Source organism: Hippocampus zosterae, chromosome 1 (genome assembly GCF_025434085.1).
Source record: "Hippocampus zosterae strain Florida chromosome 1, ASM2543408v3, whole genome shotgun sequence".
NCBI lineage: Eukaryota > Metazoa > Chordata > Actinopteri > Syngnathiformes > Syngnathidae > Hippocampus > Hippocampus zosterae.
In genome coordinates, this window is record NC_067451.1 from 32,963 (window position 1) to 46,773 (window position 13,811).

General features: G+C 60.9%; 3 protein-coding genes across 4 annotated transcripts; 2 read left to right on the forward strand and 1 right to left on the reverse strand.

Annotated features, from left to right (window-relative positions):
• The first annotated feature begins 2,059 nt into the window (after nucleotides 1–2,059).
• rest (RE1-silencing transcription factor) lies at nucleotides 2,060–7,798 on the forward strand. Its single transcript, XM_052079346.1, has 6 exons — nucleotides 2,060–2,207; nucleotides 3,828–4,108; nucleotides 4,171–4,638; nucleotides 4,716–4,876; nucleotides 4,954–5,037; nucleotides 6,133–7,798. The coding sequence occupies exons 2-6, from the start codon at nucleotides 3,903–3,905 to the stop codon at nucleotides 7,485–7,487; spliced, it is 2,274 nt and encodes a 757-aa protein (XP_051935306.1). The 5' UTR covers nucleotides 2,060–2,207; nucleotides 3,828–3,902; the 3' UTR covers nucleotides 7,488–7,798.
• On the reverse strand, nucleotides 7,753–11,305 carry noa1 (nitric oxide associated 1). Its single transcript, XM_052079347.1, has 8 exons — nucleotides 11,113–11,305; nucleotides 9,537–10,442; nucleotides 9,122–9,277; nucleotides 8,834–9,039; nucleotides 8,629–8,760; nucleotides 8,288–8,404; nucleotides 8,099–8,216; nucleotides 7,753–8,033 (listed from the first exon to the last, which is right to left on the reverse strand). The coding sequence occupies exons 1-8, from the start codon at nucleotides 11,303–11,305 to the stop codon at nucleotides 7,753–7,755; spliced, it is 2,109 nt and encodes a 702-aa protein (XP_051935307.1).
• On the forward strand, nucleotides 11,269–13,712 carry nipsnap3a (nipsnap homolog 3A (C. elegans)). Of its 2 annotated transcripts, none has more exons than XM_052079351.1 (6): nucleotides 11,269–11,390; nucleotides 12,465–12,672; nucleotides 12,754–12,915; nucleotides 13,204–13,341; nucleotides 13,415–13,477; nucleotides 13,546–13,712. In XM_052079351.1, exons 1-6 carry the CDS (start codon nucleotides 11,304–11,306, stop codon nucleotides 13,620–13,622), a joined length of 735 nt encoding a protein of 244 aa, XP_051935311.1. In that variant the 5' UTR covers nucleotides 11,269–11,303; the 3' UTR covers nucleotides 13,623–13,712. The 2 variants fall into 2 exon arrangements, with proteins under 2 accessions (XP_051935311.1, XP_051935312.1); XM_052079352.1 differs by lacking the exon at nucleotides 11,269–11,390 and adding an exon at nucleotides 11,599–11,787.
• Nucleotides 13,713–13,811: the final 99 nt, after the last annotated feature.

The following is a 13,811-nucleotide window of genomic DNA, read 5'->3' on the forward strand; positions in this document are numbered from 1 at the left end:
CGGTGCGCCCCCCCCCCCCCATTTCCCGACGGAAAGGCCACCGCCCGGATAGGCCCAACTGCCAAAACCTTGGTGAGATCGTCGAGGAAGTTGACGCTCAACTCAACTCGAGTGGATTTCTCAAGCAATTGTGAACGGCCGCCGTTGCAATCGAAGCGCCGTACGCGGAGCAACTATCATACATGCGACAAGAAAACAATAAATCGGTCACAAAGACGGTAGAAAGCACCCAAACGGTCAAACTAAGATCGAGCATGAAATATGATAACATCTCCTTTATTTGTCCCACACTGGGGACATTGACAGTCTCCAGGAGCAAGATTGTGGCTAGAAAGAAGAAAGACGAGTTGAAGGAACGCGCCCCCCATCTCATTCACTTTGGATTTGGAAACGTATAAATCATGTGGGGCTAGGGATGGGTAACCGCCCCGGTTTGATTCCCCTCCTCTCAAGCCCCCAAAGAGAGAAACATTTTGCCGACGTTTTTCAGCAGCGGGTGTTGAACTGTCAATTTACGGCGCTTGACTGGAGTTTGAAATTGTTGTTTCGAGCCTTTCGGTCACACGATGGCAACGGAGGAAGGGGCCAACATCGGCGAGGGACCAAAAGCTTTCCACTTTCCAATTACCAAAGTCAACTTCAACTCGCCGACGGGTGAAAATGCGTCACGTTTGCTGTTTTGAGTTACCCGAACGATGACCCGGAAGTATATCGGCCATTAAAAAAAAAGTTTGGATACTGTGTCTCGCAATCTTTGCGAGGCGCTCGCAAAGATTGCCAGATACTGCAAACTTCTGACTAATTTAATGGCGTTGACAGGGGTGTAGTGGGCGTGGCACGCGGGGGTACGCCGTGCACCCACTTGTCCCGACGCCACGTTCAACTTTTATTTGGGTTTTAGCCCTAATGCGAGTTATGCTTCATGTGATTATTTGGGAGTCGTAAAACATTCAATTTAACGTGAGTTCAACTGGCGTCGTAGCCAATGATCGATGTTCTTTATGTATATATAGAACATGGCAGAATGGCGTACACCCACTTAAAAAAATCCCCGCCACACCACTGGGTGTCGATGTAGTTTCCCGTCATCTTCCGGGTAACTGAAAACAACAAATATGACGAGTTTTCACCCGTTGGCGAGTTGGATTGAATTTGACTTGAATAATTGGCTTGAAGTAAGATAAGATAAGATATCCTTTATTCGTCCCACAAGTACAAAGACATTCCATCTGTTCTTGATTCTCTTCTTCCCCAAAGTCGCGTCGTCTCTCAAGTGAAGCCGACATTCGCTGAGCTGACCCGGAGTACAGAATTGCGCATTTTAAAAAAAGCGTCCCCTTACAAAAAAACAAACAAAAGATTGCAATATCTGCACAGGGGCCGCACAGTTTTTTTTCTTCTTCTATGTCCCCTTATGGCAGGGGTCGGCAACCTTTGGCTCGTGAGCCAGGTGTGGCTCTTTTGAAGATTTCATATGGCTCGCAGATAGAACCAAATATTCTCGCGTGTTTGACCCATCCATCTATTTTTCACTGCTCATGTCCTGTTCAGGGCTGCAGTTGGCGACAGGAGCAATTTGAATTGGATGATACCGGCCTACATTATAATAAGAAGAAGACATTTGATTTATAAGCGCCTTTCAAGACACCCAAGGACACTTTACAAGAACACAAAACAATACAGCACATTGGCCGTTGCTGGGTAAACGGGGAAATGCTCCCTTTTGAATCTCTCTCTCTCTCTCTCTCTCTCTCTCTCTCTCTCTCACACACACACACACACGCTGTACTTCCTCCGATAAAATGTCTTGTTCAATGTTTTTGCTGAACGACGTGACTGGAGTCAAACAAGCCCGTATTGCAGTGAAATAAAATGGCGCCCTAGTCAAATCAAGTCGCGTGTCCTAAAACCCCCCCAAACTGTACTCTAGTGATATAAAAGTACAGCGCAGTCAAAGAAAAAGTGTGATGCAAGGAAAAGTAGTCGAGTGGAGGACGAAGGCGATGTTTTGCTCCTATTTTGACTCCCCCCACCCGCAACGTCGATTGGGACGGCGACGTGATGACGTCACGCGAGCGGGCGGCGCACTGTGGAGGAATGCGGGGCAACTTTTTCCGCTTTCTTCCCCGCTCGGCAATCGACGACGCGCGAAGGTTTTCTCCGCGGGCCGGCGTCTCTCTCGACAAGTTGCTGCTCCGGGACAGCGGGTGAGTGCGAGCGTGGCGGCGGCTCGCCTTCCTTCGGCGGGGCCTCGAACTTCACGCGGCGCGGCTCGCCGCGAGCAAACTTTTGGAAAATGGAGGCGGCCCGGGCGAGAAGATGACGGAGGGGGGGGGGGGGGGGGTCGCTGTCCGCCGCTGATCGCGATTCAGGACCATGGCTAACACTTTGCCAGACGCACTTTTGGCCCGGGCCGGTTCCTCCGCGGCCTGGTCGCCACTTGTGGGCCGCCCTCCACTTGCTCGCACCGCCAACTTGGTTGAAAAGTCAAGCGGCGGCGCGGCTCAATCACGACGCGCCTTCGGGAAGGCGACGAGTTTGTCGAATACGAGCTCAAGTGTGAAGGCTTTGCGCTGGAAAATACGACGACGACGACGAGAGCAAGGGCGGAACACTGTGCCGTTCTTTCGCCGACGTGCTCCGCGCTGCTGGTTTGTGACGGGGGGGCTGAAAAGATAGCTTTTGGGGGCTTGTTGTTTTTGCCGAGTTTGCGATGCGGGCGCTGTCGACTGCTTCGGTGCTGTTTCAAAATGGCCGACCGGGCGTTCCCCTTCCACCCTCCCAAAGTTGGCAAACTTTGTCACGGGCGCGTTGTGAACACAACCGAGCCATCGGGAGAAGCGATTCCGAAGGCTTGCCGAGCGCGGAGGCCCGGGCCTCCTTTTTTCTTTTGGAGCTTTTCGAGGAGCGGCCGCTGTCAAGCGCCTCCTCGCTTGTCACCGCGTGCGCATCTCTGCTCAAGCCAACTTGAAGCACGGCAAGTAGGAAACGGCCGCCCCCCCCCCCCAACTAGTTTGGATTCGATGGTGGCCGTAGAAGCTTGGCGAGGAAAAGGACGACCGTCCGGCAAATACGGTTTGCCGTCATTTCGTTGGCGCGGGTGCGCGTGTCAATCCAGCGCGGTTTTTCTTGCCCCGACAGCGGAGAGGAAAACGTCCATCAGATGGCCAATAGCGGCCACGACTGCTCTGCTATTTTCCACCAACTTGTTTGGCGGCCTCCAAGCCAGACCACGGCGGCGTTGCGACCTTTTGCCCTTTGGGTCCCTTCTGGAGCAACCTCGACGAGCCCCCTTGCGGTTGTTTGTGGAGAAACGAGCGCCTCGCTCGCTTGATTGGCTTTGGAGTTTTGACTCCAAAAAGCAGCCGTGCAAAAATGAATCGGCAGGTCATCGAGTGCCGAACGACTTCAGCGTTTGTTGAAAGAATTCATTCGAGAGCTCGTCGAACCTGCGAACGGAAGAAATCCTCCATCGATTTGGATGATTGCGCGCATTGGGTTGGACGCGCTTGAATTGATCAGCCGTCGCCGATCACAAACGAGGCACTTTTTTGCCCGTCGGCGTCAATCTTTTCTCCAGGGGTAGCCGCAAGAGCACACGGAGCCAACGTTCTTTGTTCACAGTTTGACCTTTGCAAACGCTGATCAGCGGCTTCATGACACACCCGAGCCGTCCAAGGCCAACCGAGATCCCGGCAGACGCGAAGGGGCCCAAACGCAACCTCGTCGCTCGGCCGCTTGTTTTGCAAGGACAAAGCGCTGGCGCTTCAACTCCATTTCATGGATTTGTCATTTCATTTCAAATCAAATGTGGCATTTTATTTCAGGACTTGAGTTCGGCGCGGCATCCATGGGCCGGGATTTTTGACTCTCGGCTTCCGCTTGAAAGCCGGCCGAGGGAGATGGCGCAGATGGCGGCGGCGTTCCCCGCCGAGCCCTTTCCGCTGATGGACGACGTCGGCGGCTCGCCGGCCCCCCAGCTGGTGATGCTGGCCAACGTGGCGGCCGTGGCGGCGGCCGACGGCGCCGAGGCCGACGGCAAAGAGATGGTGGAGCTGAAGACGGTGGCGTGCGGCTACTCGGACAGCGAGGACGAGGGCGTCATCGGGTGAGTGGCCGGCGGGGGCTCGGGGGCGCGCGGCTCGGCTTAACGTTCGCGCTCCTCGGCAGGTACGGCTACGAGAGCCGCGACGGCGACGCGCCGGTCTCCTCGCCGTCTCCCGTCGCCTGCGCCGCGCGAGAGCAAAACGGCGGAGGGGAGGCCGGCGGCCAATTCCCGGGCTCCGGCGGCCCCCGCCCGCCGGCGACGGCGCCGGCGGAGGGCGGCAAGAAGAGGAAGAAGCCTTTCCACTGCAAGCCGTGTCGCTTCCAGGCTCACGGCGAGGACGAGTTTGTGGAGCACCTGCGCACGCACGCGCTCAGCAAGATGGCGGTGGTCCACCGCGTGGAGGGCCGCAGCAAGGCCAAAGAGGCGCAGGCGGCCCCGGACGGCCCTGGCGAGGGCGGGGGCGAGGGCGAGGCGCTTTCGGGGGACGCCAAAGGCCTGATCCGCTGCGAGCGCTGCGGCTACAACACCAACCGCTACGATCACTACGTGGCGCACCTCAAGCACCACAGCAAGGAGGGCGACGACCACAGGTCAGCCGCGCCGCCGCCTCCTTTGACCGTCGCCTCGGCGCTGACGCCTCCCAACCCCCCCTGTGTGCCTTTGGCAGGGTCTTCAAGTGCACCCTGTGCGCCTACAGCACCGTCAGTCAGTACCATTGGAGGAAGCACCTGCGCAATCACTTTCCCAGCAAACTGCACACGTGCGCGCAGTGTTCCTATTTTTCCGACCGCAAGAGCAACTACATCCAGCACATCCGCACGCACACGGGTGAGGGTCTCCGAGGGGTGGGGGGGGGTCATCGCGCCCACGCCGGCGCCGACTAAGGCCGCGTGTCCCTTTTGCAGGCGTGCGTCCCTTCCGCTGCCCGTACTGCGACTACTCCAGCTCCCAGAAGACGCATCTGACCAGGCACATGCGCACGCACTCGGGTAGGTGGGGCGCGCCGACGCCGCCCGTCACGCGTCGCCCCTGGGGAGGGAGGCGGGGTCGCTAGAGCCCGACCGCCGGACACGTCTTTCAGACCGTGGGCCGGCTATTCCGAAGATTTGCGACCGGCGAATCGCGTCATCGGCGATGCAGATGTGCCGAGTTGCCTCGCGCCCCCCCGTTAATTAGCGAGGAAAAAGGCCCGTCCTCCCGTCGGCAACGTCTGACGGCGCAAAAGTGTCTCTTGGAACAAACGCTTTGTACCATCGGGACCGCTGAGCGCGTGAGCCGCAGAGAAGCAAAGTTGCCGGCTCGCGCTGTGCCAGAGCCCCCGCCCGGCCCCTCCCCTCCCTTTTTATCCCATTTTCTCTTCTTGGGAGGGGTTGAAGTCAGAGCGTGCGAGCCAATCAGCACTTTGGACAGCTAATGGGAGGAAGCCTGGCGCAGGATTCAGCAACTTTGCTCGACAGGCGGCAGATGCTACGAAGGGTTGGTGGGAGACCAGAAGGTTTTCGCAGGTTCCTCGTCAAGTTGCGTATGAACGCCAAACGCTGCGGTGCCCCACCTAGTGGCGGAAAAATGGCCCCGGCGTTTCCCACTCCAGGCGTCCGTCCAAGGAGCTGATTCGCTGCTTTTTGAAATGAGCGCTCATTCTCTGCCAAATCTACGAGTCAGCCACCCCCCAAAAAAGACGAAAGTCCATCTGGGTCGGGCCCTAGCCGCACCATCGCCACCTTTGTCCCGATTGTTATTGTTGTGTAAGCACCAACGATGCACATGTCTTGACAAGGCTTCACTTTTGTGACTTTTGTTTGTCCACTGAAGCATTCGAACGGCGCAACCACACGGTAAACTCTTCTTCGTGTGTGTGTGTGTGTGTGTGTGTGTGCGTGTGTGTCTTGAGGACTTGGAGCGAGGTGGGAGAAGTCCAGAAGGTGTTTGTCCTTGTCGTTTTATTTTCATCTCGAGAGCGGATGCAAATTTCCTAAGCTCGGAAATCATTTGAAGTTGACGCGCGTGGAAATCTCATGCGACGCAACCCCTCACACAAAGTCAAGTGGGCGCGCGTGAGCTTTGGCTTTTTTTTTCCCCCGCAGGCGAGCGGCCGTTCAAGTGCGACAGCTGCAACTACCTGGCCGCCAACCAGCACGAGGTGACCCGCCACGCCCGGCAGGTCCACAACGGTCCCAAGCCGCTGGCGTGCCCCTACTGCGAGTACAAGACGGCCGACCGCAGCAACTTCAAGAAGCACGTGGAGCTGCACCTCAACCCCCGCCAGTTCCTCTGCCCGCTCTGCAAGTACGCCGCCTCCAAGAAGTGCAACCTGCAGTACCACATCAAATCGCGCCACTCGGGCTGCAGCGTCACCGTCGACGTCTCCAAGGTCAAGCTGAGGGTCAAAAGACCCGAGCGGCCCGCCCGAGCTCGGGCGGAGGAGGACGCGGGCGGCCGAGGGCCGGGCGGGGAGACGCTTCCCGCCGACAAGCCGCCCGGGCCCGTCGACCTGTCGCTCGGACGGGATGGGGGGGAAGAGGAGATTCGCCGCGGCGAGAACCCGGAGAAGGCCGCGCGGGAAACCAGGCAAAAGAAGAGCGGCGAGAACCCGGAGGACGCCGCGCCCGGCGCCGCCAAGGCCAAGAAAAGAGGCAAGAAGGCCACGGGCGCCGCGGGCGACGGGCCCGAGTCGGAAAGGCCCGCGACGGGCGGCCGGCGAGACGGCAAGCCGAGAAGGGCCTGCGGGAGGAAGTCGGACCGAGGGGAACTCCTCGCCGGGCGCGGGGCCGCGCCGGAAGGCCCTGGGAAGGACGGCGGGGAAAAGTCCCAAAAGAGGAAAGCGGCCCGAGCGCTGGACCTCTCGCGGCCGTCTGCCCCCAAGGCCCGCCGGGCCCAGACGGGCAAGGGCTCCCCGTCCACCGCCAAACGCTCGTTCCCGTCCGGCTCGCCCGCCAAGAGGAGCGGGAGATCCGCCGGGAAGACCTCCGGGCGGCCGCGGCTTTCCCGAGCGCCCGGCCGGTCCGCCCCCGCGCAGGCCACGGATGCGGACGCGATGGACCCGCCGCCCGCGATCGACTTGCCGCCTGCAATGGATGCGATGGACCCGTCGCCCGCGATGGATGCGCCGCCCACTCCGGCGCAGCCCTCCTCCGCGCCGCCTCCCGAAGCCTCCGAGCCCGAGGATGACGAAGGCGTCCACAGCAGCCACGAAGGAGGCGACGGCGACGTCAGCGACGGCGCCTCGGAGGGCAGCGACGACTCCGGACTCAACGGGAACGGCGCCGGCGCGGGCAAAGCGTCGGAGCGCCCGCCGACGCCCGCCGCTCCGACCGAGGTCAAAGGTCACACGTGCATATTCTGCGACCGCCATTTCCCGGCGGAGCCCGAATACCGCCGCCACCTCAAGCGCCATCTGGTCAACGTGTACTACATGAGCGCCGCGCCGGCGAGCGACTGAAAAGTCCACAGAGGCCTTTGGTCTCGGGGAGGCCTCAAAGCGGTCGGGCGGCAGGTGGCGCTACGCGAATCACGGCTTTTCTTGAACTTCAGCTCACGCTGGTCTTGTGTTTTATTGGGTGCAATATTCTTCTTTGTACATGACGAATGAGCCACGGTGAGGCGACGTGACTTGATGGGGGTCGCTGCGGTTGTGAAAACGTCCACGATGAATTCACCGCCGCCGTGGCTGCGCTTTGCTTTCGGCCTTTTTTCCACGCGGCCGCTTACGAGGTCCCACTCGGCGGCTGAAATAAAGTTTTCTTGATGGGATGACGTTGTCGTGGCTTTCCCTTCTTCTTGGCGGTCTTGGGCCGCCGCCTCGGGCCGTCCCGGAGCGCCGCCGGCGTCGGCGCCTTGTAGGCGGCCGACTTGGGGATGCGCGCCCCCCTCAGGGAAACCACGTGAGGGAGTAGCGGCGGCGTCCTCAGGCCGTAAGCCGCCGAGGGCGGTCCGTGAAGCCTCAGCAGCGGCACTTGGCCCTCAAACGCCGTCACCGCCACCCAACCTGGGGGGGGGGGGGGGCGTTTCTGTCACCATAGGGCACAGGAGGTGGCAGCGATGGCAACCTACCTGCAGACGACAGCTTGATGTCGGCGGCGGCCTCCGCGGGACCTCGACCTTCCAGCCGGAAATCCTGAGGCACCAACGCCGGAAAGTCTTTCATGCGCAGCTCTCCTCCCGCCGGCACCTGCGCTCCAAAGCACGACAACACCGTCAGCGCCGCCGGCCCCGCCCACATTGGCGACGCCCGCCGCTCACCCCCAGCAGCTCGCGTCCGGCGTGTTTCCGATAGACGGCGTCGGCTTTTTCCACGCTGCTGATGTGGACCGGAACTTGAGCCGAGGCCATGACGGAAAACCAGCACGACTTCTCCCCCTGGAAGTCCACAAGTTGGACAAAAGCAAAAGGTTTACAAATTGCCCTCAAGGCGCAGATGCCTTCGTGCGACTCTTCTTCTGACGATTGTTTCATTTTCTTTCTTTTGACACAGCCGCGTCCCCGCGGCTCGCTCGGTCCCGCCACAAGGGCCGAGCCGTTCCGACGGCTTTATCTGGGGCGGGGTTCGGATGAGCGGGCATCGGCCGTCGCTTCTCGCTGACCTCCAGGAAGTCGATCCTGGCCAGCGCGCCGACAAAGAGGCTCATTCCGGGCTTCAGGACAAAGGTGCGAGGGACGATGGGCCGCGCCGGAACCACGGCTCGCACTTCTCCTTGGTCGAGCAGGCCGAGGATCTGCGGACAGCGGCGCCGCGTCGGTCTCGTCTCGGTCCGGGAGGAGCCGGCCCGTCGCCGGGGCGCCACTCACGTCGCGTTCCTTGGCGATTCCCGGCGTGTCAAACAGCCAATGCGAATCTTTCGGCTCGTCGGGGGGCGGCGCGCTCGGGCGGCGTCCGTCGCCCGACGGCGTCTCACCGTCGTCGCCGTCATCGTATTCTCCGAAGGCCAAGGCGTCCGGATCGAAGGCCACGGTTCCTCGGCCGACTTTGGGCAGGAACGTTTGACCCACGTGACCTGATCACAAAAAGAGCGGCAGCTCGGCTTTGGGCCCCCGGCCGTAGACGCTCGCGGCCCCGCCCTCTTCCTCCCCCCGTACCGACTAAGTATCCCCGGCGGCGGAGGTCTTCGGGCCGTGGCGGCGCCGGGTCGTCCTCCGTCTCTCGGCGGCATTCCTCGAGGCGCCGGTGCCGTCGAAACATCCGGTACGGCGTGGGGTTGACGATGGGGAACTTGAGCAGGTCCAGAGTGGTCCCTGCCCGGGTGTCAAAGGAGAAACGCGAGCGCCGGTCATGCGGCAGCCTGCCAAAGTGCCCTTGGGCCAATCATCATCTTCACAAAGCGTTTCGGGGCCAACTCCCGTCTGTCAAAAACACGACAACATCGAGCGCCTGGATGACTCGACGCCTCGGCGGCAACGACAAAATTTGGGGGGAAGTTGTCGAAAATTTGGGTGTGGAATTTGAGAAGCGCTTCGGACAGCGCGAGGCCGCGAGCGGTCCCCGGGGGCTCACCGGGCCACGGGGAAACGGTGGCTTTGCCGACGACCTCGCAGGCTTCGGCCTTGCAGTAGTCGGAGCGCAGCAGCGCGTTGAAGAGCGTGGACTTGCCGGCGTTGGCGCTTCCCACCAGGTAGACGTCGCCTTTGTACTTCCACGCCCTCTGCAGGCCGGAGACCAGAGCCTCCACGCCGTAGCCCGTCTTGGCGCTGATCAGGTGGACGTCGCTCACCTGCGCCCCGAAGCCGGCGTCCCGGCACCAGCGGCCCAGCTGCCGTCGGATCCGCCGCAGGTAGTCGGGCGAGTCGGCGGGAAGGAGGTCGATCTTGTTGCCCAGCACCACCACGCGCTTGTCGCCGCCCACCAAGTGCGGAAGCTGCGGCACGATGGAGTCAGGCAGGTCCAGGAGGTCCGCCACCAGAAGCACCAGCGCCCCGCCGGAGCGGATGCGCTCCGCCGCCCGGCCGAACTCGTCCTTGGACACCCGCGGCTTGAGAGCCTCGTGGCGGTGGCGCAGCCAGTGGCAGCGCTGGCAGGTGGCGCCGCGGAGGCGGCCCTCCCGCAGCAGCGCCTCGTACTTGTCGCCGGGCAGGAACCCCGGGACGGCCGCGTCGGCGCAGTGCAGGGCGGCGCCGCAGCCCGAGCAGCCGGTGCCGCCGACGGCTGGCTTCGGATCGGCCGTCCCGTAAAGCTCGCGCTCGTCCTTCGGCGCCGCCTTCTTTTTCTCGCCGGAGGCCTCGGCGCTCGGGAAGTCGGCGTCGCCCAACTCGATGAGGGATTCCGCCTCGGGGCCCGGCCCGTCCTTCAAACCGCGCTGCGCGCGAGTGCGCCGGGGAGGATGCGCGGGCGGAGGCCGGCTCTGCCGCCAACGCACGCCTGCCGCCGCCGCGTCCGCATCAGCATCAGCGTCCTCCTCTGGATCTGAAAGGACACGAGAGGCGTTCAAAGAGCGGCCGCTGCGGGACAACAAAGGGGACAAAGAGGACAGATGAAAGGCGTCATGGTTTGCAATACACGTTCCACACGATTACTTTGAGTTTGGAAACAAAGCTGGATTTTCTTTGGAGGAGGGAAATGATCTCCCCATTTCCGTTTGGGTGAACTCTCTGAACGCGGGTCGAAGGACGGCAACTCTGCGGTCACGGTGCCGCATCTCCCGTCAAGTCAACGGCAAGGTCCTCTTCTGGCGCTCGCCGAGGACTTTCAAAAAGACTCAAAGGCCCAAATAAACGTCTAGTCCACACTCCACCCGGTCGAGACTGGTCTATTCTCACCCAGGTCAACAAGCAACCCCCCCCCCCCGCCCCCGTCCTGCCAGTTTTCAAATCTCTCGCGCCTGCGGCACACCCGATTCGGATGAGCGGCTCCTCAGCCATCTGTGAAGCAGCATCGGAACGTTCCCGATGATTTGAATCGGGCGCGCGACGTCTCCTCGGAGAGCTGCAAAACAGGCAGGACGGCGGCCCGCGAGGACCCACTGTGGACACCCCCGAGTCCTCCGCGCAGTAGACCGATTGAAACCAACCGAGACGAGCCAACACGGCGAAAGCGCGACGCGTTTCGCCGACGTCGCTTGAAGCGCGCTGCCGACCTGCCAGCTCCTCGAACCAGAAGCGTTCTTCCCGCTCGGGGTCCACGGTGCAGCCGCGTTCGAGTCCGCCGCGCGTTTGGCCGCTCGACGCGCGTCCCGAAGCGGCCGCCGAACCCGGAAGCGACGTGCTCCATCTCGCGGAGCGCCGGAGCGCGAGCCCCAAGGTCGCGGCTACGCGCGCCGCGTTCCACATGCTTCTCTCGGGTCGGATTTGGCGTGGCGTCGCCGTCCTTCCTCTTCTTCCGCACGCGTTGAACGGCGGGTTACGAATTCAACCGGTGCATTAGCGCCCCCCAACGATCTGCCGCGGCCACTGCGCGGGCTAAAACGCTAACCCGGTAGAACGCGAGCATACCGTTGTTTCGAAACACGTAGAAAACTTTCGCTTCTTCAATTGTTGTGCATCGCCCACTTGTCCTCGGCAGTTGAAGTCAAAAAGTGACGGACGCCGTCCCAATGCTCAGACCCGACGCCCTCCATCGATAAAAACATAAACAAGAGGGAAATGAAACACGTGACCGGCCCGCTCCGTGACGCGCTCTGATGACGTCACGGACAACTTTGTCACTGGAACTTTGGGATGCTCGCTCTGCACTTGTTTTTTTCTTCACGTTTTGAAAAATGATTGGCTTTTCACGCCTCTCGGCCCGCTTCCGCCTCTCGCCGCACGCTCACGTGAGTCCTCCAAACGCGACGTCGTGGTGCAAAACGTTCAGCTTGACGCTCGCGATTTATCGCACCGCTGCGGTCGCTCTGGTGGCGTGCTTGTGCGTGCTCCTCGCGTCACGTGACATCGGTCACGAGACGACACGCGCCAGCCGCTGCCAAGCACAATCAAATTGCAACGTTTGATTCTGGCAATTAAAACGGATTCCGGAATAGGGTCTCTCTCTCTCTCTCTCTCTCTCTCTCACACGCGGGCCCTCGTACCTCGCACACAGACGCAGGTGATCTTTGGACCCGCTGGAACAAATGTTTCAAGTTGAAAATTAACCAAGGCAGCCCGTAAACTAACAGAGATTTCTTTGCTTTCTACCGTCCTTGTTACCGATTTTTTTGACTGTTTATTGAATATGTTCAATTGCTTCATGTACAGCACTTTGTAGGCGGCGATGGCTGTTCGAAAGTGCTCCATCAATACAATGGAATTGAAACGAGCACAAAAAAGGCCAAATCTCAAAATTCAATTTATTCAAAAGCATGTTAGCAACCTGGAAAGAACACGTCAACGCGTTTAGGTCAGAGGTCAAAGACAAATGCGTGTGTGTGCTTGTGTGTGTGTGTGTGTGTGTGTGTGTGTGTGCGTGTGTGTGTGTGTGCGTGTGTGTGCGCACGCGAGCGCCCCCTTTCAGCTCTGGGCAGGCCTGTCAACAGGAGCCCGAGAAGAAGGAGGAGCCTTGTACGAGTTCCGCACCTATCAAATCCGTCCGGACCGAAGCTCCGCCTTCCTGGAGCTAACCAATGAGAAGATTCACCTCAGGACCGCCCACTCAGAGCTCATTGGCTACTGGAGCGTCGAGTACGGCGCCCTGAATCAGGTCTTCCATATTTGGAAGTACGGTGAGGAGTCGGAAGTCAATGAGTATGTCGGTCGCCCCTCCGGGTCTAGTGAATAAGCTCCGCCCTCTCCCTTCCCCTTAGACTCCTTCGGCCATCGTGCAGCGGTGCGCGCGGCGCTCGCTCAGGACGAGCGTTGGATCGCCGAGTATATCAGGCTGGCCCTTCCCATGCTAACGTGTCAAAGCAATCACGTCGCCGCCCTGCTGCCCTGGAGCCGCATCGGCGCCCCGCCGCGCCACGGAGGTCGGCCGTGCCGCGTCACGTCACGTCAAGTCCGCGTTATGTGCCGCGATCTCGCTCGTGCCAGGTCGCGTCAAGTCGCGCCGCGTCGCATCAAGCGAGCGATGCCACGTCCAATCAAGTTGGCCCGCGGCACTTCGCCGCCACGTGGCGCCTCCGTCTGCAGCCCCTTGGACAGGCCACCTCGCGCGCGACCTCGTTTGCTAACGGCGTGACGTCAGAGGCGTCATTGTTTGATCCGGCGGGCGTCTTTGGTTGCGTTAAAGCCGCGACGCGCGGCTTGTTTTTCAGGCGCGTTTGAATGGGCCTCCTTCAGGACGCTCCCGGGCGCCGCCGCGCTGTGGGCCGCTCCTCGCGGGGATTCCGCCACCTGTGGCGACGCCCGCTTGCTCGCCGCTTTCCGCAGCGACATCGGCCACCTGGACACAGGTCAGTGCCACGCCACGCGCGGGCGCTCGTGCGCGTGGCGTTAACGCGCGTGTGGTGTTGTTGCCCTCGCCAGTTTACACCCTGCGCTGGTTCGAGAGCGCCGACGAGCGGCGACGTTTGGAAAGCCACGCGGCAGGTGAGAGGCCGCCCGGCGGGTGGCGGCGAAATGAAGCTCGATGCGCGAGTGACACCGGTGTCCTTCAGTGGCGCCCGGACTGGGCCTGCTGCGATCCCGGAAGACCAAAGTCATGTTCCCGTGTTCCTTCTCACCGCTCAAGTGACGGAAAGCGGAGCCGTCGGCTTTCTTCAAACTGTGTCGCCGCCGAGACACCGAAACCTGCGTTTGGCTTCCAAATAAACGTGGCTAACAAGCTTTGTGTGCGTTGTTTGTCACGCAAACAACAACGCGGAGCCTGTTTGATGACGACTCGAGCGTTTGGCCAATTGTTGGGATCGGCCCAGGGCAACGC

Coding starts and splice junctions, on each gene's coding strand:
- rest (XM_052079346.1), top strand. CDS start 3,903: ATGGCGCAGATGGCGGCGGCGTTCCCCGCCGAGCCCTTTCCGCTGATG. Junction 4,109..4,170: donor GAGGACGAGGGCGTCATCGG/GTGAGTGGCCGG, acceptor GCTCCTCGGCAG/GTACGGCTACGAGAGCCGCG. Junction 5,038..6,132: donor GCACATGCGCACGCACTCGG/GTAGGTGGGGCG, acceptor TTTCCCCCGCAG/GCGAGCGGCCGTTCAAGTGC.
- nipsnap3a (XM_052079351.1), top strand. CDS start 11,304: ATGCTTCTCTCGGGTCGGATTTGGCGTGGCGTCGCCGTCCTTCCTCTT. Junction 12,673..12,753: donor CTTCCATATTTGGAAGTACG/GTGAGGAGTCGG, acceptor CCTTCCCCTTAG/ACTCCTTCGGCCATCGTGCA. Junction 12,916..13,203: donor CGCCCCGCCGCGCCACGGAG/GTCGGCCGTGCC, acceptor CTTGTTTTTCAG/GCGCGTTTGAATGGGCCTCC.
- noa1 (XM_052079347.1), bottom strand. CDS start 11,305: ATGTGGAACGCGGCGCGCGTAGCCGCGACCTTGGGGCTCGCGCTCCGG. Junction 8,405..8,628: donor CCAGGATCGACTTCCTGGAG/GTCAGCGAGAAG, acceptor GTGGACTTCCAG/GGGGAGAAGTCGTGCTGGTT. Junction 8,217..8,287: donor CCGGACGCGAGCTGCTGGGG/GTGAGCGGCGGG, acceptor TTTGGAGCGCAG/GTGCCGGCGGGAGGAGAGCT.